Source organism: Excalfactoria chinensis, chromosome 24 (genome assembly GCF_039878825.1).
Source record: "Excalfactoria chinensis isolate bCotChi1 chromosome 24, bCotChi1.hap2, whole genome shotgun sequence".
In the NCBI taxonomy this organism is placed as follows: domain Eukaryota; kingdom Metazoa; phylum Chordata; class Aves; order Galliformes; family Phasianidae; genus Excalfactoria; species Excalfactoria chinensis.
Genome location: NC_092848.1, coordinates 4,470,565 through 4,495,159, shown reverse-complemented (window position 1 = coordinate 4,495,159; position 24,595 = coordinate 4,470,565). Strand labels below are relative to the sequence as shown.

The 24,595-nt window shown below is 42.0% G+C and overlaps 1 protein-coding gene across 1 annotated transcript in view; it reads right to left on the bottom strand.

Moving 5' to 3' along the window:
• The window catches only part of LOC140262391 (T cell receptor alpha chain MC.7.G5-like), a 172,843-nt gene that overhangs the window by 4,457 nt on the left and 143,791 nt on the right, over positions 1-24,595 (bottom strand). Inside the window, exons 4-6 of the mRNA XM_072356706.1 lie at positions 1,937-2,200; positions 1,456-1,503; positions 284-390 (exon numbers count right to left, since the gene is read on the bottom strand). Of these exons, the coding sequence (XP_072212807.1) occupies positions 284-390; positions 1,456-1,503; positions 1,937-2,200 (419 nt within the window). The remainder of the gene's footprint in view (positions 1-283; positions 391-1,455; positions 1,504-1,936; positions 2,201-24,595) is intronic.

Below are 24,595 nucleotides of genomic sequence, written 5' to 3'. Positions count from 1 at the left end.
TGAGGGGATTAATCTGAAAAATGAGTGCAGACAAGGGAGGAGAAGGTTGCGGGAAAAGGAGAGATGTTTAGAAAGATGTTGAATTTGTATGAGGATAAGGAGGAGTAATTAGATTTGAACAGTGGGGAAAACAATGATAGCATGATGATCTGCAAAGAAGTAGAGAGATTTTACAGGCAAAATCTGTATGACCGAGCTGCACAAACAGTTATAGAGAAGGAACATAGATAATGAATTAACCCAGGTGCTCTCAGACACCTTACCACCCCCTTTCTATACTTACATTTTTTTTCCACATAAGCATCGTCATCAGCACATTAAAAATTATTGCTTTTAATAAAATTATTTTCAGGCCCAGTTGTGAAAAAGTCAGCATGTTCAGGTTCTCATCTGTTGAAGTAAAAAGGAATGAAAGTCAAAAGAGCACTGTAACATCCTGACTTCCAGGCAGACATAACAGTGCTTCTTAATGAAGCTTTTTCCACTTTTCATGGCTGAGCTTGTAGCGCAGTAATGAAGCAGTGAACAGGACCAACTCACCAAGAGTCTACTTCAAGGACCAGGCTTTCAGCCAGTATGAGCTGAAGGTCCTCCTACAGCAAGGAGGACTGCCAATCACTTGGTTGTTATTAACAGTGTATTATGAAAAAGGGATGTTGGAAGAGTCCATCCATCCTCTCCCCCCAATTTTTAAAGAGGGGCAGAAGGAAAAACAAGTCAAATTTTGCCCAAAGAACACAGAGTCCACCCAGATGTTCTACTAATCATGGAATCATTAAGGTTGGAAAACACCTCCAAGAGCATCTAGTCTAACCATTCACCTACCACTAATATTGCTCACTAAGCCGTGTCCCTAAATGCCACATCTACACGTTTCTTGAACACCCAAATCTTAGCTTCAGTGTCATTTTCACCTGAAAATACACCGATCTATTCTAGAGAAGCAGGATGTGGTCATCAAAATGTCATTTTCTCTTTGAAAACCTCTCCCCGAAACATCTGGTCCTGTCCACCAAGTTTGCTTATGAGTACTTTTTTTTTGAAGTACTGTTTTGGAAACATTTGGCTAACTGTTTTTTTGGTAGGCTTTGCTGTTATTGTTGCCTGTTGTTTTTCCTCTTCCTCTCCCCGCCCCCCCAGCAAGGCTGCATGTTTGCAAGAGTAAAGCTATTCTGCACACCAAGCCTGTGCAGAGGCAGGCTCAGCTCCTTTGAAGTTGCAGAGCTTACTCTCATGTGCTGTATCTGTAGTGCACACACACTGCATAAACCACCTCCTTATCTTTTGGTTCATTAGGTGTGCACCCGAAAAGAAAAACATCCCTTCTGAAATACAGGCAGGAATTCAGTCAAGCTGAAATATCTGTACCTTACATCAGCAAACAGGGGACATTAGCAAAAAACTGGGAAGAATTTCCTTAAATCAAGCTTTACTAGTAAAATGCTCTGTTCATACCTGTCTTGAAGTGTGGCGACATCCCTGTAATGCAGACAGTGCTGACACCTGCAGATAATACCAAGAAATTAAATTAATAAGAAATTGACTTCTTCAGAAGCTCACAAAGGTGTTTCTACCTAGAAGGGCTGAATTTGAGTTTCTGGCTACTAAACCATAAATACTCACATATGCTATTTACAGCGCAAGCATATAATAAGATCTAATTAAACTTTAGTGTCCCATCAGACAAAGAATTTTCAAGCTTTATATCTCCCATGGTGTGATTTTGAGATCTCTCTGCTGTGACTGTCCCAGCCTACTGACTCTTCATCTTGTTTCTACCAAGGAATAAGGCAAAAGAAAGTGGAGGCAATGAGACACTATTCCTTTAGAGAGTGGAAGCACAGCTCAGCACTGCTTACAGTGTGATGTGAACAAATCCTGTTCATACTAATAGTAGAGAGGCCAGGTATAGCCCTGAACACACATCCAACATTACCTGCTTCAGGATCATCTCCTTCTAGTATTCCAAATCCCTCGTGCTTGGCACTACACTGCATTTCATCTTTCTTGGCCCAGTAGGTTGACAGGTAGCTCACTTCATGTTTGTTCTCAGATGTTGCCACTTCCACAACAGTTTCTGTCTTACTACCAACTGAGCTAAGATCAAGCTTTTCAGGAGAGTAATCTGTGATAAGGCACATTTCCAAATTCTTGTCATCTGCAGAGGTCAGCTTGTAGACTGAAGGAGATGGAGTAATATCTGAAAATGGAGAAGAGGCATTAGGTGAGATTAGAACATTAGGTGACACACATTAGCTGTGACAATCTTGACACACTAACACTTCAGGTATGGATGTCCCTCCATGATTCAAATGGGAACCTGTCTGATCATAAGGATCTTGAGCTAGGACACCATTTCTGAACCAAAGCATTCACAGCAGATTATATAGGAGCTACATGAAACTTACTTTGACAAATGATGCATGGGAGCCACAGGTGGTCGACCTGGATCCCTAGAGCATCTCAAATGATACTTAGGAGGCCACCCACAGCCTAAAGGTCTACATCTAACCTGGTTACCCCTCTCTGTAACAGCTTGCTCAGCTCTACACTGCAGCCTGGGATTCCTTTAGGATCATGACCTGACTGCATTCAGGGATGTGTAAAACAGGCAGAGACCACTCTCTTCCTGTTTCACGGCCATAATCAGTGGAGGACAGATCGGCCCAGGGTCATTCTCTGCTTTCTGCAGATGCAACGTCAAATGCACCACTGATATTCACATTCCACTTCCACCAGTTGTCTTTAAGAACACTGGTTATAATGCCAGATCTTAAACATGTCCACGTTTACTGCCAGTCTAACTAACCATGTTGCTATGGGAAAAGGAGATGAAAGCCCCTGCAAAGTAGCAAAATGTGTTTCCATTTAGGGAATTAAATAAATAAACGTTTCATTATGTTTTACCGACTGATGGTACAATTTATTATTAGGGAGTGGAAGGGACCTGGATGGCAAACCCCATTTAAAAAGCAAACAACAGCAAAAAAAAGAAACACAAATGAACCAGTTTGTGTCATTAACACGGAGTACAAGGATACAAAAATAAATAAATAAAAGAGAGAGAAATAGGTAGATCTGTTCTTCCCTTGCACAGCAAGTGTTCTGCTATCAGAAGAGCTGCAAATTCAACTCTCTCTAAATTAATTTGTTGTCTGTTGTTTCTTTATTCCCCAAGCCTCTGCAATGCTTTTATCTTGTGCAGATTTTAAAAACGTGTTTGTTTTTGCAGGCAGCTTCAACACCACCAGCTTTGCAAAATACTCGTTTCTCATTCTTGCTCTGAGTGGTTGCTGACTTTGTTCTGTCACTAGAGGCATTTTCCAGTTTGTTCTTTGCACATTTGCATGCTGTTTTGAAAGACTGCAGATAGCGGACTTGGTAAATACCAGCACTGTCAAATATGTTTCCTGTTATTCTGTCTTAATGAGTTGGTGGATGTGTTGGAGTAGCTGTGTTGGTATCTATGACCTTTATTGTCACAAAAGTTGGAGAAGTAAATAAGGATGCTCTAATCTCCACAGTGCCTAACTGCATCATTATTGAAGGGTGTCTTCCAGGTGGATGAAGAGGAGCTATCTAAATGCCATCCCTGACCATTCGACAATGAAAGCCAACTGCAGAAATCAGTAGAGTTCATTGAGACATCAGTTTGAGTCTGTTTCAGCATCAAAGATTTATGTCTTTCTTTTCCCCAAACAGAAAGCTGGACTGATTTAACACACAACTAGTATTCTATAGAAAATTATCTCATTATCCATTCCCACAAAAGCAGAATCTCTCTGTCTCTAGTCAGACTAGAATTAGTGTAATTGAGTTCTCCGAACATTTAGAGTTTAACCATTTGTGCAATAACTGTCTCTGGAAACAAAGAGGCTCAAGGAGGCAGACCACTGTCTTTCTGAGAGCTGTCATTCTCATAAATCATTTGTGTAGGCTTTTTCTTCCAAAACCAGCATAGTTTTTAACTATCAGAAACAGCTTCCAGTATTTTTACACCAGATATTTCATTTATAGGGGGAAATAAATAATTTCAACTCAAAACAATAAACTTCTTGAACTGAGATCAACTATCCATTCAGCCAATAAATAAATGAATAGTGATAAATAAATAAATAAATAATGTATAGTGAGCAAGAATAAATGTATTCAAATAATTAATCCTGAAATTCCACACAGGTGGAAGAAAATAGTTTTTTTGTCAATAGTTGTCGGAAGAACCTTTGATTTTATATTTGTGGTATCGCCTCAGATATAGATGTGTTTTTCGCAATGAAATGATACCTTTCACTGACCAGTCTATCTAAGGGGCACTTGTAATCACATAACTCACTTGGGATTATGACAGCATTGTGTAATTTCCAAAAATTACTCTTGTAGCTCCAGTATCCTAAACATCTGAGTTCAAATCATTACAAATGACATAGCTTAAGTCACTTGGGAAATTTCTTCCTTATCCATTGTGAGACTACGACTTAAACATGAACCCAGAAGGGTCTAATTTTTTCCCTTCCTAAGTAGAAAGAAAATACAGCTTCTGGTGTTTGTGCAATAAAGTTATTCCAGGCTAACATTTTCCTTTTCAGAATGACATCACGAGTCTTCATACTGTCTGACAAGAATCTAAATTAAGGTCAATGACATGCCAATGTCACTAATCTAGGAAACCAATGATGTTATCTAATTTCCCAGTATTCCTGGGATCCCTGATGCATCTTCACCATCACACTGTTGAGAAATAACCCTGGCTTCGTTTTCTTTCATCCTCCTTTCTTCCCTTCTTCATCTAGAGAGCATGTTCATTCTCCATAAAGGTAGCTGTATTTAGAAACACTAATTAGCAGTTACTGCTCCTGTTTTCATACCACGTCCATTTCCAGATCTCAAGCACCTGAGCTGACTTTAAATCTAGTTCCTCTTACATATGTACTATATCCTTCTCACTCAACAATAAGACTTTGCAACCAACTGTTGCCTAGTAGCTGCATATTTCAGTGTCTTCTCATCCAAAGTATATAGGAAAGCTGTCTACTAGACACAAAGTTATTTGAAACTTCTTTCCATCTTTACAGGTTTCTACAGCCTTTTAAAATTTTATCAAGGAAAGGAAAAAGGCTTAAAAAGCATCACAAAAAATTTCAAATGCAAATTTGCTAATTCCTAACTGCTCACATTCTAACATTACTTTAAACAAATATGGACTTCACTTTCAGATATTAAAACAAAAAAATCTTGATATATTCTTAGGCTAAGAGTTAGAAAAGCCATTCTTAAGGTCATTAGGCTGAATGTCTCCAAAACATCATATAACTGTTATTTTAAAGATGGATAAATCAAATATGAAGTGCTAATAACCAAAAACTCAACACACACATTCAATCTGTTATATAGTTATATAGCATGGATGCTCCTAGCACACGGCATGCCTGACCACACCGCACTATGACTGCTAAGCACTGGTAAACTGTTTAGCAATAGGGACCCACAAGAAACACAACCACCTTATCTAGCTGTTCTTTTCTGTAGTGAGTCATTGGCGCACCATATACAAGCATTTCTTGGCTTTCAACACAGCATCTCTATTTCAACATATTTTTTTCAGTGGAGGAAAATGCTCCCCTAGTCCACCTACCTAAAGAACAAGTAACTACCAATCCTGGTGCTAATATTATATGAAAAGTTTAAACTTACTCGGGGTAACAAGAAGTTGAGTTCCAGCTCCAAATACCAGCTCTGCATATCCCTGATTGGCACACTGATGCCAATCTCTGCAAAAACATAGGCACGTTTTCCAAACTCATACTGACAGTCAAACCAACAGGCATTCGAGAGCAGGAAGTAACTTAAGGGAGCGGTGGCAAAACACACTGATTTAAATCACTGTCCAATTACAAAAGATATCTACAAGAAAAATAGTCAGGAACAGGGAGATGAAAAAAATAATATATCATTCCTTCCTTGGTTACAGCTGTGTACTACACATTTTGAGAGTGATGCTTGAGTAAACTGTGTTTGTCTGTAAAATCGCCTAAAATTCAATTCAGAATACCATGTGGTTAAGAACACTTCTCATCAGTCCAACTTTTTTCCTTAACATTTCATTGTTTATTACTTACTACTGGATTAATCATCAGCAGAGCTCCTTTTGATAATGTCAGCTTGCATCCTCTCCACCCCCATAATTCATATGTACCAGGAAACCTTTGACTTTGCTTATATTTATCTCCTTTCAGGTTTCAGTGGCACATTGATATCCTATCCAGATCTGAGACTTTGCACCTCAAGGTTCCTACACTCTCACTCAGTAAAGCAGTAGCAGAACTAAGGATTCAGGATGGACTTGTGGCTTTGACAGCTTGGTAATTCTGGATTAATGTCCCAGTCATATACAGAATCCACTTGCAGTATCTGTGGATAATACCACTACTGTCCAACATGACAGAAGATAGTCCAGTTCCCATTCCGACACTAACAATTTAAAAAGAAATGAGTATATTATACCTTGGTGCGTTCTCCTGCAAGTAAAGATAAAATGGTGATAGTACCACAAGTAGATATTTTCTAAATATTATAGCAATTATTTTATTTCAATGTTTGTTCATCTGACATATCATCCGTGACTTTGCTTGAGGCCAATGGAAGTGACATGGATTTACCCTTAGGATAGAAGAAATGCATGTGACTTGTCAGAAGAACAAGATTAGTCTTTGTCTTAGCTATTGCAGGAATGCAACTGACTGAGGAGCACTGTAAGCACGTTTTCCTTCAGATACCTCAAGAAATACTGCTTGGATATTTTCCTTGGAATAACTTCCACCAGTTAGCATGACACCTCAGGTTACTGAAGCACCTTCCCAGATCTTAATGTGTATCCTCAACAAGCTTGCAAATTAGGCAAAAAGTTAAGATGTATGTACCTGGCAGAAACAGAAGTCTTGTCCCAGATCCAAATATGAGTTTGTAACTATTTCCATAGTCACACAATAACACAGGCCTCTACACTATCCAGAGAGGTACTGAATGGAACCTTTGGCCATGACAGAACGGTCTATCTAGGATTTTCTATCCATCCTTTATTCACATTTTCATTTTGAAGCACTGTCATATTCTATGTTTTTCAAACTTTCAAGCTCTTCCTCTTTAACATTCCCCCTGTATTTATGTTTTGTTTCCACAAAAACCACCTGCATCACAAATCTGTCCTTCACCTCATTCCTAATTCACTTAACCTCACTGCCAGCCAGATGAATCTCTCAAAATTTAGTGTATCTACTTTTAACTCACAGCTCACAGGGTCTGATGGAATAGTATAAACCCCATCATCCCATTTTCTTGGATTTGCTATCTGGATTAGACAAGAGTGATTAAAAAATAATAATAATAATAATAATAATAAATAAATAAATAAATAAAATTCTATTTATTTGGCTTTTTTTTTAACAGGGAGACCATTGCTTATTCTGCCAAAAATCATTGAGGTTTTGGTATGCATTCAAGAAAATCCTAGTTTTTACATTGTGAACACAGTTAGATCTGTTGCAGTTGCATACAGATACGGCCATAACAAGTCAATCTGAGAACACGTACAAATGAATTCAAGAACTCTGATTCATCCCTACTTTAGCTTGCTAATAGCTCCATATAAACTGGAGGATCTTATTTTTCTCATGTTTTTCAACAAGGTCAGAGAGATCGTTTGAAATATAAGATTTTTTCCCAGAGATTTTCAGAATTGACTGTTTCTTTATATTGTTGTGTATTTTTACTTTCAGAATAAAATCACTTTGAAGTTATCTTAAATATACCATTTTAAGAAATGAAAGCATAACTTTTTCAGAGTAAAAAGAAAATCATTTCTATTAAATGATTAAGGAATTTAGAAAAAATGACACATTTACAAAAAGAAAAAAGAAAAAGGTTGGTCTCACTGTATCTGCCTTCCTTTCTTTCCCTTCTCCAAGAAGTTTCACACAACAGAAGAACATCTACTTTTTTCAGATTTCATCAAAAAACATTGAAATTCATCAGGGGAATGCGTATGGGCAAAAAGACCCGTATACTGTATGTTTGGAAAATTAACTACACTTGCTAAAACAGGAGCTTTGTCAAATGATCCAAAGGCATTTCTATGTCAAACTGTATTAACATCATGCCACAGCCCATGGATATCAGATTACAAGTTACTTAAGAAAGAATATAAGAAACAGAGCACTCATGCAAGAGGAGACTGCGCTCTTCCCCTACAGCCCACTCTAAATTTCTGTGAATTTTGAGCTGGAGGTTGTCCATACATCATCATGTTCAATCACCACCTAAGAACACATAGAGGTCGTAAGTGCTCTCCAAGTCTTTAAAATTACTTTGGGTGTCCACTTTGTGGCAGCAACTACCAAAACCACTATTTTTTTCATGTATTTTTCCAGACCAACTATTTATCATATTTCCACAGAAATAATTTACTCGTAGCTTTTAAGGCCTTTCACACCCCAAATTCTCATGCAATTACAAGAGAGACAAAGGTGCAAAAGTTGTAATCTCTTACAACTTCTACTGCTCATGTGGATGTTGAGGGCTTAGGTAACCTCACAGTACTCCTCACTAATTGGCTGTGACTACAAACTTGGTATAATTCTGCCACGGTTTGGCAACCATGACACAATCTCAAAGACAAATTTGCTCCTTGATCTTCAATTATTTGCACTTCACATTATGGTAGAAACCCAGCCCTATCATTACAGCTTCATTCACGATCTCCAAAGTAAAACCTCATTATGTGCTTCTACTTTGCATCAACATACATTGAAGATCCTCTTAAAGTATTAGCATCCACATATCAGAAAAGTCTACACTTTAGACTACACTTTATACTACAACTTTATACTACAACTTTACTACACTTTACTACACTTTATACTACAACTTTATGGGACAATTCTCACCACTCTGGATTTTGCTCGCCAGTGCTGACTTTCCCATTTCCCTTTGCCTATTCTCCATGTAGTTTTGTTTGCCTGGACTTTTAGTCCAGGAACAGTCATCTCTTTTCAACTTCTCAAGAAAATTGATCTTGAATATTTTAACTGTCTGATTTGGGCATCATCAAGAATAGGGAGGGGAAAATATATATACAGTCATTTTAGGCACTTTTACACAAGCTGAAAATTTATAGTCCCATTTCCACTATACTGTAAAGCAAATAAAAAGGCAAAGTAAGTTCTAAAGTAGCACAAGTATTTTCAAGAGAAATCATATCTGAGAATTCAGACATACCCAGAGAAACCGTAAGTTTCGTTCCAGTTCCAAATTCGAGTTTGCCGTAACCCCCAGTATTACACTGTGACACCACGCTTTGCAAAATGGTGCCTTTTTGTGCTCATATGCTGCTTTGTACACATAGCAATGCAAGATGCTTACTGAAATACTCTAAGGAAGGCAAGTTACTGCCATCTCCTCAACACATGCAGTGAAATTAACATGTTAGACTCATTTCTCTGTCTGCCTAAACATTGGTGATACTCACTGTTCTGGCCTTTGCCCATAGTCTAATCAGACATCTGCTTACTCTTTCCTCTGTGTGTCAGTTAGTGTATGCATACATAGCCTTCCAGAGAGTGTTTAGCAGCCTTCTGACTGCTGCTGTTGAGTCTGACCAGTCTGTATTGCCTTTCTGCTCCATTCACTTGTGTTGTCCATCATCCTCTTCCAGGCTGCACTTTACACTGTACTATTTAACACCTTCTAGGTTTCACACAAAGATGGGTGCCACTACTAAGCATGGGCTTGGATCTTGCCCTGAATTCTACACAGCCTTTCAGGACACAATAGAAATCTCCCCTTCATTCTCTCCAGAACCAGGTCTTCCACAGCACCTTGGGCTGAACTCTAATGTGTACACAACTACACACACACAAATAAGAAATTTCAGTGCAATTAAGAGTCCATTTTCCATTACCAAGAGCCAGAAACAACAAAAGTAAAAATAACACAATAACACAATAACACAATAAATAACATAACAAACCAACATGCTCCCAGTTTGTGGGGCTATATAGTTTTGCACATCAAAAGTGGGCTAAATATAGTGAAAGTTCTATATGCCGTTTTCTATGTAGCTGGAAAAATACACGACAATGAATATTGGGGCAAAGAACATCAAAATCTCACTCACTGGCTAACATCAAGCTGAATCCTTCCTTAAAGAACAAGAGGTCCCCGTTGCAAATTAAACGCAGAATGAGATCATAATTAAATCATCAGTTAATATGTGAATGAAATCCAGTCACTAGTGACACCTCTCTCTCCTTCTTTCTGCAAAACCTAGATCATAATTAATTGTGCTCTCCATCCCAAAAAGAAAGTGGGACTGGATTTCTAACAAAGTAGAGATAAGATCTAAGACACAGAAGACATAGGGGAAGAATTTTTAATTGTTTTCACTCTCTTCCAATAGGAAAAAGAAAGCATTTTGACAACCTTCCTGAACAACTTTGCTTTTCTTAAATAGTTCTTCTCCAGTTTCAGAAATTCCCTGATGAATCTACAGGACTACTGAAAATTTGCTTAATTGAAGTAATGAAAAATTAACATGAGGTTTGTGATTAAAATGCCCATTAAAGTTTGTTAGGTATGAGAACACATGCACATTTTTCAAATGATATAAAATTTCTTTCGCCATTATTATATGCTTCCAAATTCAAGCAGCTAAAAGGAAGTCTCTGCTAGGTTACATTTAGGGACCAATTTTCTTATTCCTAATTTTATTTCAGATGAAGTGAAAGAATATACTAAAGAGTCTTCTGTGAATATTCTGCAAACTAAGCATACCTATAGTTCAGTATTTACCTAAGCTGGGCAACCTGATCTAGTAAACATGGAAGTTCGGTGGCCCTGCCAGGCAGGGGGGTTGGAGCTTCATGATCCTTGAGGTCCCTTCCAACCCGGGTCGTTCTGTGATTCTGTAAGCTAAAAAGTTGTCTCCAACTCCACATATAAGTGTTTTGTTTTGTTTTTAATTTCCAGAAGAAATACCATGACACAAAGATTGCCTACGCAGTTATGTGGAAGTACTTGCATGCACCTATGTTGCTGGATTTTGAGTGTTCCCCTATAGGGAAGCTCCACAGCTTGTGAAATTTAACTAATTTCACTGAGGAAGATCTCTGTCCTACAATGTGTAGCAAATACTACAGTAAGAATGAAATCCCTGTAATTCTTTTGGCTACAACCTGCATCTGAACTGCATTTTGTTACTCTTTTAGCAAGCTTTCGCTTTATTTTTTGTGGGCTGGATTTTTTCCACCAAACAACTCAAAGTCTCAGAAATCTTACTTGGTTTTACCACAAGTGTGGTTCCGTCTCCATAGGTAAGCTGGTAGGTATTCATGGACACACAGTGCTGTCTGGCATAGCAAAAATCTTTGCATGCTCTTTCAGAATTGTGAGGGGTGTATTCTGCTCACCATCCCTGCCTCCCATCTCACAGGGATGAGTACCCTGAGGATAACTACTCTGACTCAGAAATAAAGAAGACATTGAGTATCCCCACCTTTTCCTCATCCTTGGTGGCAATGTTCCCTACCACAACCAATAAAGGATAGGAACTTTTTGAACTGTACCAACAGACATTTAGTAATGAAGCTGCTTATGATCCCTGCTGAAGCAAAACCAACTGTTGACTGTGCTGTCAGACATGGTACAATAGCTTCATCACAAAGCCTTGTTGGTCTAGGAAAGGATGGGAACAAAAACATGACCATAGTTTAGGGTCAGAATAACTGATGAAGACGATCTTCCTGTCAGTCCACTTTTCCCTCCACAGCTTTTTTCCATGATACATCAAATGGGTAGATAATGCAAGAGCAAAGACAGCAGTTTAAATCAGGACTACACCTTTCAACTAGCCAATTCCTTTCGCTACCAAGTCACAATCCTAAAAGCCACTCTGCTATTCAAATCTAAATCCACAATAAAAAACAGAAGCACATATAAACTTGGTTCTTACTTGGTTTCACAATAAGCTTTGTCCCTTTACCAAAGATGACTTTATAGCCAGCGTTCACACAATGAAAAACAAGCCAACAAAAACTGTCCTTGAAGCCATCACATACACAAGCAAAAATTCAGCTTGTCTGATCTATCTCAGGAAATTTAAACATGAAATACAGAATCATAGAATCACAAGCTACAGCAAACCACTAAACCATCTCTTGTAGCTCCTTATCCAGTCACTACTTGAACACTGCCAGGGACAGCGACTCCACCACCTCCCTGGGCAGCCATTCCAGTGCTTGACCACTCTGACATAAAAAGTTCCTTCTTATATCTAGTCTAAACCTCTTCTGGTACAAAGTAGTACCTTCATGCAAAGACAGTGATATGAGAATTTAAATGTCTAATCTAGCTATTGTTTCTCTATCACATGTTCTGCATGTAGAGATTTTCAAATAATGGTTGGAGAAGCAAGGCGACGCTTCAAGTACATCTAGAATCCGCTACACTACAGTACTGCTCTCATGCAATAATGGCCTGAAGACATAGGAAAAATAAACAACAGTACAACCCTACATTTTAAAGAAAGCAAACTATATTCTATATCCTTTAGGCATTATTTTTTTTTTTTAATTTGAATTTCCAAGTCTGAGAATTTGGTCCTTGACTCTTCAAATATTCTACTGCTTAAAAATTAATGTAGGTCTCTCAAGCTCAGTGCTCAGATCAGTACTGAAAATCTAAATTACTGATTATTCTAGATGTTACACTGCTCACCAGGTCTCGGGGTTAACTCAACCCTTCCTGCCAAACACCACCTTCCCCACACCAGCACTCGCACCATGGCCAAGGAGGTAGCAAACATAGCAGCCCCTCTGTTGGGGTCAACGTGTTGGTTGTCCTGAAATATGAGGTGTACGAACTGGCAATGAATTTATCCAGAGAGATGGGCAGGACCAGGATCTGCAGCAAGCCCTGCAGAAGTAGCATCAAGGATACTAAGGAAGCCAAATCACCTCCAAAGAATTCAAGTGATTTTGGATCACTGGAAAATGAAATTTAAAATTCTGTGATATGCAGACACCTAAAACTTCATACATAACAAGAAAAGGAAAACTCAACCACTCAGTTTAAATGTAGAAAGCTTATTCACTGCTTAACAGAAAGTACCCCAGCATTTTTCAGACACAGAAGCTGCAAGGCACATAGCTCTGCAGGACATGTTCTGAAAATGCCACCCCTTCTGCACCACTGCAGGCTCCAAAATCCACTTGAGCTTCAACAGGACCAGGTTTCCAAATTTATCTGGAATGCCATTATCTCCACCACATACTGCTATCTAAGTTTAGAATAAAGAGAGAAGCCCTCTTTTTCTATTAACTTAAACACTGTGAAATACTGCAGAGGAGGCCATGGCAACGGGGCACATGCCTGCAATCATTTTCTAAGAGCTTCTAGAGAATTTCACAGTTCAGCTCACAAGTTTATCTCCACTAAACAAAAAGTATGGAGAGAAAAAATGACACAAATTCTAGTTTCCAGTGTACTTGGGTACTTACCAGCTACAACTGAAAGCCAAGTTCCCTTTCCAAATGTGACTTTGTCTGCACTGTACACACTCCAACACATTTCATTACAAAAATATTTCTGTCAGCCTTGTGCATGGCCTTGCACAAAGAGCTGCTGCAAAGCTCTGTAACAGCATGCTCAAAGACAGTGTAATTACTTGGAACACAGTGGAATCTGTTTCCCAAACAATGTTTCAGATACTCTTGTTCATCTGAATGGGGTTCCTTTGAGAATGCCAGCCATTCACTGGCTCTGGTTTTCAATCAGAGTCTCAAAAAAGCTTGGACTTGTGCTGTTAAGCAAAACGAAATGTAGTTCTCTTGCCATCTACTTTATAATTTAGCAACAGAACAAGCATTCCGTGAGGGCTCAGGTTGCATTTTCACTCCTATGTTATTGCTAGAGCAATGCCACAGAGCATGACTGCGAGGTGAGATTGTACCATTAACTCTCCTAACTGGCAAGATGGTGACTTTAGATGCAGAGCCAATGGTGAATTTGAGGGTGCTGTCACAACAGCACAGCAGTTGACAGAAACTTGGAGGGCTTGGTGAAACCAGCACTGGAGATGTACTGGTATCCTCCTTGCTTAAACCCTGGGCACGTGGAATGCTCACACTCAGGTGGAAACAGTCTGCCTTTCTGAAGGCTGGACTAATGGTAGACTTGCTTGACTTTATTGGGCGTCCACCTCCCACTTCTGGCTGTCTGCTCACCCACATAAGGTGCCCTTTTTCACTGCCGACACTTCTCTAGGCTGAAAGCAACTGTGGTGCACTTTTCACTCCATTTATACTCAGAAAAACAGCCCTACATACTGAAAGCTATCTAGCTTAACTAAATGGAAAGAGTTGCACCAAGCAAATTCTGGGCCTTACCTGAGATAGCTGAAAGGGAAAAAAGTAAGAAACAGAACAAAAGCCCATTTTGCATACCCCATCACCTTTCATAGCCACATACAGGCACTGGCATAAGTTGATCTACCTGTTCGTCTGCCCTAAACAATACCTTTCCTGCTCACTCACAGACTGTCAGCAACCAGGAGAGCGATGTTCACAGCATCTTTCTCTCAACAGCATAAGTCCACCTCATAGAAACATTTCTAAGGACAAGGCCACATTTCAGTGGTGATCTCTAACATGTGTAGGGATTCCATGCAAGGTCATTTTCCCAGAGGGTCCTCTGATGGCTACATCATCTACATAAAATGAAATAGCACCTGTTTTGTCCTCTACCTCTGTACAGTGATACAGATGCCACAGAGACATCTACAGGGTGCTCCAGTGGATACATAAGGAATATGACAAAGGAAACACAGAAAAACTGAACACTCACTTGGCTGGACAGACAGACTGGTCCCCAAACCAAAGGTCACTTTGCCATACACAGAGCTATAATCACACAGCATTTCCTCCCACAACAAAAAGCCCATCCACCATCTTGAGAAGCAGCACCAGCCCTCAAGGATAAGCCCAGCAGTGCTAAGGCCAGGAAGGGCAGAACACTTTTTGAGCAACCAATTCCAATGAATCACTACTCTTTCTGAGTGGATTTTTTTCTGTTATTCAACCTGAACCTCTCCAGGCACAACATGAAGCTTTAGACCCCTAGCACTAGGTACGTATGAGTAGAACTGTACACCACCTCACCACAAACTTCTTTCAGGTAGCTGTAGTGGGCAATCGGGCAATCTCCTCAGAGCCTCCTCCAGACTCAGCAATCCCAGTTCCCTCAGCCAATCCTCACTTGTGCTCCAGACTCCTCACTAGTTTCAAAGCATGAAACTTCTCTGGACGTGCTCTAGGGCCTCAATATCTTCTCTAATAAGGGGCGAACAACAACAATATAACAATATTCAAGGCACAGCCTCATCAGAGCTGGGTATGAAGGGAAGATGACTTCCCAGCTCCTCCTGGCTACAGTGTTTCTCATACACTTGGGTACTCTACTGGTGTAAGTTCAGCTGTCCTTGGACTAACACCTCCAGATCCTTTATGCAGTTTCCAGCCACACTGCACCAAGCCTGCAGTGATTCATGGAGTTGTGAACAAAACACAGGACCTGGCACTTGGTCATGTTGAACATGATACAACTGGCCTCATCCCATCCATCCAGCCTATTCTGACCCCTTTGTAGAGACTTCCAACCCCAAGGCTTCCTACCCCAACTTTGTGCCACCTGAAAACTCAGTGAGGGCGCATTCAATCCCTTGGTCCAGATATCAGTGAAGATATTAAACAGGAAAAGCCCCAGTACTGATGTCTGGGGAGCACTACCTATTGCAGCCAATTTGATTTGATCCATCACCATTTTCTGGGCCAGTCCATACGGACAGATTTTTACCAATTAAAAGAGTATGCCTGTAGAAGCCCTTAATTTACTTTAGCTTGTGAAAAAAAGGAAAAGCCATAGGGAAAGAAAGCACAAAGGTAGCCACATAGGCTGCAAAGTGCCAGCATGGACTCAGTGCTTGTACTCACAGAGCTTTACAATCAACAACGTTCCTTCACCAAATGTCATCTTTCCACCTGCTGCATTATACCCACAGTGTTTCCTGCTGCCTCAAAAACCCAAAACTTGGCTCATACCCGCTCTAATTCATGACTTCAATTAACCACCTCTGACCATCCTTTGTAAATAGACTCTCCCATGTCCAGAAACTTCAGCTCTGTCACCCCTTCTTCCCAAATCATCCTGCAGCTCCTTCGTTATAACCAGACAGAAGACAAAGGGCTGTGCATGCTGTCCGTAATGTGTGTACTAACGAAATGTCTTGGATATTTCTGCATTAACATGCAAGGCTACAAAACATCACCAACAGTACTCACAAGGCTTTACACAAAGCTTTGTTCCAGCTCCAAAGGTGAGCCTGCTTAAGCTATCACTCACAACAACACAACCCCTTACACAAACGCACTCCTCTGCCCATAATAAGGAAGCCCTTAGTGAGATTGGCTGACCCCCATCCCAGCAAGACTTCTCCTTTTCTTCCCTATCTATCCATGCTGTCCCCTAGGTTGCCATCACAATGGTGAAGTCCTCACAAGTTTCAGAAAATCAGTGTCTCAAAGCACACTCCATGTTCAAAGGTAACCTAGTCCCAAAAGCATGCTAACCTCCAGTTCAGCTCTACTCCCACTACCTAAAACCAAGATAACTGCAGCACCAAGGGCATTCTTGGAACCTGGAATGACCAGGAAGTGCTTTCAGCTCGGCAAACATGAAATCAAAAGGTGGAACACCAAACTACATCTATGGAAAGAATTACCTCTGGAAGACCTTTGGGAGCTACACACTCACATGGTGGGACACAGTCTGGTCCCCGAGCCAAAAGTCAGCTTGGAGTCATAGTTAGAATGACACAGCATTTCTGACCCTAACAGAAAGTTCCTCCAGGCGTCTGGGAAGCAACACACATCTCCATTACATTGTATACACCCCTGATAGAACAGGTGTTGACTTACGTCTTGAGAAAGACAAGGTGAAGTTGGGAAAGAGGAACACAGATGAAGTCAGCTCTGGAAAGGCCAAGGCCATTATACTCTGAGACCTGTATCAGTGTTTCAATCAAACCATATCCCTAGACATGCTGCTCAAAGTCTGTGTCCATTCACATATACAGTCAATCATCTCTGAACTTCCGTTGAAAATATTCTCCCATTTGTTCCATTACTTCTCACCCCACCCTCTACCTCATTTGCCATAACCAGTGGGACTGTGCATGTTGACATGCTGAAAAAGTCCCCAAATGTACAAAATAACATTATTGCCTTGGGTAATTCTGAATTTCCATGTGAGGATGCAAAATACAACCAGCAGTACTCACTGGGATTTACACAAAGCTTTGATCCAGCTCCAAAGGTGAAGCTGCTCCAGCCTGCACTCACAGCAACACCAGCCCTTGCACAAACCTTCTCCTGTCCCCATAAGAAGGCAGACCGCTGTGTGACTGGCCAAGTCCAATCCCCACAGTATTCAGGTACCCTTTCCCTAAAGCACAGAGACCTGCAGTTCAGCACTGCTCCCACCACACAGAAACACGTGAACTACAGCACTGAGGGCACTCTCAGTGCCTGCAATGGCAGAAGCAAGATTTTAGCCCAGTTGTGTTTAAATCCAATGGTGAAACACAAAATTACATCTGTTGCAAAAGACTCCGATGGAAGACCTATGGATGCTGTGCACTCACAGGGTCGGATGGAGAGTCTGGTTCCTGTGCCAAACTTCAGCTCTCTGCCAGATCCTGTATTCACACAGCATTGCTTTCCTTAACAAAAAGCCTATTAAGACACTTGAGAACCAACACAGGTTCCCAGGGATTGATCTGACCTTGCTGAGTAATGGAGGGGCAGCAGAAGGATGAGGAGGGACCTTCTGATCCCAAAGCAAGAGTGGAAGTTATCAGGGTGGAAATATGGAATGAGGCTAATCTGCAGAAGTGGGCACTTCCAATCATTCTCTTCCTTCTTCTGAACTCGGATTCCATACAATTTTTCCTCTATGTTTCTATATCAAAGGGAAATACCTGACAATTAATGAGAATAACCGTGTGACAGCAGAGAAATATCCAAGTACAAAAGTGACTCTTTCACAAAAGAATTCAGACCTCCAGTTCAGCTCTGCTCAAAATATATCCTTAACACCTACAGTGAGGATGCTGTCAGAGCCTTCAACAGCAGAGAAAGAAAGTTTAGCTCTGCAAATATGTGATAGAAAAGAGGAACACAAACCTACATAAATCACAATGAGCACTTATAGGAGATGTAGAAAAGCTGCAGAGCACTCACGTGGCTGGACAATGAGTCTGGTCCCTGAGCCAAAGGTTAGTTTGTCACCATAGCTAGAAACACACAGCATTTCCTTCCCTAACAAAAATGCCCCTCAGGCAGCTGGGAAGCAGCACCTGACTTGTCCTCATTCTGTGGTGCACATTCCTGATAAAACTGATGCAAATCAATGTCTTGAGCAGGATGAGGCTTTACTGCTGCACAAAAACAAGCACAAGCAGAAGCAGAGAGGTCTGAACAGACAGTGTGGCATCAGGAATGCAGTGCTAGTGGCTTCACAGGGACCTTCTGGGAGCACAAAAAGGTTCCTTTGAGACTGACCAAACATAAAACTAAGACTATTGGAAAAGGCACGTATGGTAGGCCTATGGAAGCTATGCACCCACATGACTGGACAGAGAGTCTGGTCCCTGAGCCAAGTCTAATGCCAGCATAACTGGATCCTCTATTCACACTACAGTACTTTCTTTAACAAGAACAACATTTAGCCCATTTAACATCATCTCTGGTCCCCAAGGATTACTCTGACCATGCCGTGTCACTGAGGGGCTGCAGAAAATGAGCAGGGACCTTCCCATCCCAATACAAGAGTGGAAGTTACCGTGCTAGTCATATGGGATAAGGCTGGAGCTGCAACTCAGAGGCACCACCAAACTTTCTACTACTCCTCCTCTCATCCCTGCCCATCCATGCTCTCCCAGGGACTGCCATCGCAAAGGCAAATACCTGACCAGATGTGAGAATTCCAGCGTGACACAGCATAGATCAAGAGTGCTCACGACCCCTTCCCAAAAGCATTCTGACCTCTATCTCGGCTCTAGTTAACAAGTCCCTCAATATGACATGAATTGCATTTCCAGAACCTGCAGTAGCAGAGAAGGGTTCTACCTCTGCAAGCATGTAATAAAAAGGAGGAACACTAATGTACATCAACTGCAAGAAGCACTTATTGTAGACCTTTGGAAGCTACACACTCACATGGTTGTACAGAAAGTCTGGTCCCTGAGCCAAAGGTCAGCTTGCCAGTGTAGGTGCCAGAATCACACACTGTTTCCTTTCCTAACAAAAACCCTACGTTGGGGGCAGCACCAGACCCCATTCTGTGATGCACTCTCCTGATAAAACAGTCATGGACTGCTGAGTAGAGGAGGAGTAGTTTAAGTTGGAGAGAAGAACACAGCTGACCTGAGCTCTGGGAAGGCCACAGGAATTCAACAGCGACTTGGATCAGCAACATCACAGACTGACAGTTTCCCCTGGACCTACTGCTTACTGTGTGTGTCTGTAACAACTGACTGCACCATGCCCTGCTTTCCTTAATAATAAAAAACAAGCAGCCAGTTGAAAATGAACACTGGTCCCCAGGGCTTATTCTGGCCATGCTGTCATGGAGAGGCTGCAGAATGTTAATGGGGTCCCTCTTATCCCAAAGCAAGAGTGGAAGTTCCCATGCTGGTTGTATGGGATGAGGCTGAGACTGTACCTGAGGTGCACTCCCAAACATTCTTCTCCACCTCTCCCAGTTCAGGCCACTCTTGCTATCCCTGCGGCTACCATCACAAAGGCAAATCCCTGAGAGGCTGTGAGAATACCAGCGAAACTCAGCTCAGATCGAGAGCACAGATGACCCTTTACTAAACGCATTCCCTCCTACAGCTCAGCTCTGCTCCCAGCTCATCTGTAATTTTCGCAGTGAGGGCATTCTCGAAGCCTGTGGTGCCTGGAATGCCTTTCTGCACACCAAACATGAAATGAAAAGGCGGAACATGAAACTACATCAGTTTGGCAAAGCACCTATAGAAGTTTTTTGGTAGATGCACACTCACGTGGTTGTACAGAAAGTCTGGTCCCTGTGCCAAAGGTCAGCCCTGTGAAACCAGATCCTGTATTCACACAGCAATGCACTCCTTAACAGAAAGCCTATCCAGACACTTAAGAAGCAACACTAGTCTCCAGGAATAAGTCTGACCATGCCAGGTGAAGGAGGGGCAGCAGGAGGATGAGGAGGGACATTCTCAACCCAAAGCAAGCAGGAAGGTTCTCAAGGTGGTTAAATTGGATGAGGTTAGGCTGAAACTGAGGGGTACTCCCAAACATTCTCTTCCTTGTTCTCTCCTCACCGTCCATCCAAGATGTGCTTTTCACTACCATCACAACAGTAAATCCCTGATTAGATATGAGAATACCAATGTGAGTGCAAAGAACTGTCCAAGAATACCAGAGACCCTTTCCCAAAAGCATTCAGACCTCATGTTCTGCTCTGTTCACAACTCATCCTCACCTTCCACAGCATGGGTTTTCTCAAGGTCTTCAATGGCAGATTAGAAATACTAGCAATGCAATTTTGAGATGGAAAAGATAAACAGAGTATAAGCTCTATCACAAGAAGCCCCTATGGAAGACATACGGAAACTGTAGCGCACTCACATGGTTGGATTATGAGTCTGGTCCCTGAGCCAAAGGTCGGCTGGTTGCCATAGTCAGAATCACACAGCATTTCCTTCCCTAACAAAAACTCCCCTCAGGCACCTGGATAGAGGAACCCCATTCTGTGGTGCACAGTTCTGATAACACAGGCACAGATCAACGTCTTGAGCAAAAGAAGGCATTACAACTGCACAACAAGCACAAGCAGCAGCAAGAAGCTCTGAGCCGACTTTGTGACCTCAGGAATGGTGTTATAGTGACTTCACAGGGACATTCTGGGAGCACATAAATGTTCCTATGGGACAGACCAAAATACGCCTTAATGACCACCTTCCCTGCCCCAGCAGCTCAGTTTAACATGTGCTGATAACTAAGAGGTACTTACTGGGTTTCACAACAAGTCTGCTTCCTTGCCCAAAGGTGAGCTTGCCAGTAAAACCTGTGCCTGAATATTGCCACAGTCACAGCCTGCTTTACAGAAACCCCTCAGCTCAGAGATAAGGAACAGTGTCACGCTCAGCAAAGGCTGACATTTATAAGTGTGATGGATGAAGAAATAAATGATGCCAGACAAACGTGATCATTGATGAGTCATCTCCAATATCCCTCCTCAAAAGGTATTCCCAAAAATCAGTGGCTCTGTCACCAACACTGCCCTTATCCAGAAGATCTTTGCCCTTGTGCTCATTCAGGAGTGGCAAGTTCTGACTGGGACAGTCCTGTGGAGAAGAATGTTCTTCCCTCAATCCACAGCACTGACCTTCCTTTGTAAACAGTCTTATCCTCTGAGACAATTTAAAATCCCGATCTATCTCCCCTTTTTCCTACACAGACCCGCATGTCTTTTGCATTAATGAGACAAAAATGAAAGGATTGTGCATGCCTAAGGAAAGCCTTTCCATAAAATTGTTCAAGTCTTGGGAATTTCTGTATGTCTACATATGGATACAACATACCACCAGCAGTACTCACTTAGATTTACACAAAGCTTTGTTCCAGCTCCAAAGGTGAAGCTGCTCCAGCCAGCACTCACAGCAACACCAGCCCTTGCACAAACCTTCTCCTGTCTCCATAAGAAGGCAGACCGCTGTGTGGTAGGCAGAGCCTGATCTCCACAACACTTGTGTGACCCTTTCCCAAAAGCACAGAGACCTGCAGCTCAGCACTGCTCCCACCACACAGAAACACGTGATCTGAAGCACTGAGGGCGATCTCAGTGCCTGCAATGTCAGTGAACAATTAGTGTTCTGCAAGTCTCAAATAAATACAAGAACAAAAAACTAAGACTACTGGAATAGGCATATATGGAAGGCCTATGGAAGCTATGTACTCACATGACTGGACAGTGATTCTGGTCCCTGAGCCAAATCAAATGCCACCATAATTGGATCCTGTATTCACACTTCATTGCTTTATATAACAAGAAGTCCATTTACGCCCTTTAGCACCATCTCTTGTCGCCAGGGATTGCTCTGACCATGCTGTGTCACTGAAGAGCTGCAGAAGGAGGGGTATGGACCTTCCGAACCCCAAAGCACGAATGGAAGTTACCATGCTGGTTATATGGGATAAGGCTGGAGCTGCAACTCAGAGGCACCACCAAACTTTCTTCACCTCCTCCTCTCATCCCTCCCCATCCATGCTGTCCCAGGGGCCGCCATCGCAAAGGCAAATCCCTGACCAGATGTGAGAATTCCAGAGTAAAACAGCATAGATCAAGAGTACTCATGACCCCTTCCCAAAAGCTTTTTGACCACCAGCTCAGCTCTGGTTAACAATGCCTTCCTCACTACCACAAGGAAGGCATTTCCAGAACCTGCAATGGCAGAAAAGGGTTCTGGATCTGCAAGTGTGAAATAAAAAGGACGAACACTAAAGAACATCGACTGCAAGAAGTCCTTACAGTAGACCTTTGGAAGCTACACACTCACATGGATGTACAGAAAGTCTGGTCCCTGAGCCAAAGGTCAGCTTGCCAGCGTTGGTATTATTATCACACAGTATTTCCTATCCTAACAAAAACCCTACGTTGGGGGCAGCACCAGACCCCATTCTGTGATGCACTCTCCTGATAAAACAGTCATGGACTGCTGAGTAGAGGAGGAGTAGTTTAAGTTGGAGAGAAGAACACAGCTGACCTGAGCTCTGGGAAGGCCACGGGAATTCTACTCAGACCTGGATCATCATCACACTCTGACAGTTTCCCCTGGACCTACGGCTTACTGTGTGTGTCTGTAACAACTGACATTAGCATGTCCCGATTTCCTTAAAAATAAGAAACAAGCAGCCAGCTGAGAATGAATACTGGTCTTCAGGGCTTATTCTGGCCATGCTGTCATGGAGAGGCTGCAGAATGTTAATGGGGTCCCTCTTATCCCAAAGCAAGAGTGGAAGTTACCATGCTGGTTGTATGGGATGAGGCTGAGACTGTACCTGAGGTGCACTCCCAAACATTCTTCTCCACCTCTCCCAGTTCAGGCCACTCTTGCTATCCCTGCGGCTGCCATCACAAAGGCAAATCCCTGAGAGGCTGTGAGAATACCAGCGAAACTCAGCTCAGATCGAGAGCAAAAATGACCCTTTACTAAACGCATTCCCTCCTACAGCTCAGCTCTGCTCTCAGCTCATCTGTAATTTTCGCAGTGAGGGCATTCTCGAAGCCTGTGGTGCCTGGAATGCCTTTCTGCACACCAAACATGAAATGAAAAGGCGGAACATGAAACTACATCAGTTTGGCAAAGCACCTATAGAAGTTTTCTGGAAGATGCACACTCACGTGGTTGTACAGAAAGTCTGGTCCCTGTGCCAAAGGTCAGCCATGTGAAACCAGATCCTGTATTCACACAGCAATGCACTCCTTAACAGAAAGCCTATCCAGACACTTAAGAAGCAACACTAGTCCCCAGGAATAAGTCTGACCATGCCAGGTGAAGGAGGCATAGCAGGAGGGTGAGGAGGGACATTCTCAACCCAAAGCAAGCAAGAAAGTTATCAAGGCGGATATATGGGATGAGGTTGGGATGAAACTGAGGGGTACTCCCAAACATTCTCTTCCTTCTTCTGTCCTCACAGTTAGAATACCAATGTGAGTGCAAAGAACTGTTCGAGGACACCAGAGACCCTTTCCCAAAAGCATTCAGGCCTCCAGTTCTGCTCTGTTCACAACTCATCCTCACCTTCCACAGCATGGGTTTTCTCAAGGTCTTCAGCAGCAGATTAGAAATTCTAGCAATGCCATTTTGAGATGGAAAAGAGGAACAGAGTACAAGCTCTATTGCAAGGAGCCCCTATGGAAGACCAATGGAAACTGTAGTGCACTCACATGGTTGGACTATGAGTCTGGTCCCTGAGCCAAAGGTCGGCTTGTAGCCACTTCCAGAATCACACAGCATTTCCTTCCCTAACAAAAATACCCCTCAGGCACCTGGGAGGAGGAACCACATTCTGTGGTGCACAATTCTGATAACATGGGCACAGATCAGTATCTTGAGAAAATGAAGGTTTTAGAGCTTCTCAAGGACAAGCAGCAGCAAGAGGTTCTGAGCAGACGTGACCTCAGTAATGCTGTGCTAGTGACTTCACAGGGACCTTTTGGGAGCACATAAATGTTCCTATTGGACAGACCAAAATACGCCTTAATGACCACCTTCCCTGCCCCAGCAGCTCAGTTTAACATCTGCAGGTAACTAAGAGGTACTTACTGGGTTTCACAACAAGTCTGCTTCCTTGCCCAAAGGTGAGCTTGCCATAGAAACCTAACCCTGCATATGCCACAGTCACAGCCTGCTTTACAGAAACCCCTCAGCTCAGAGACAAGGAACAGT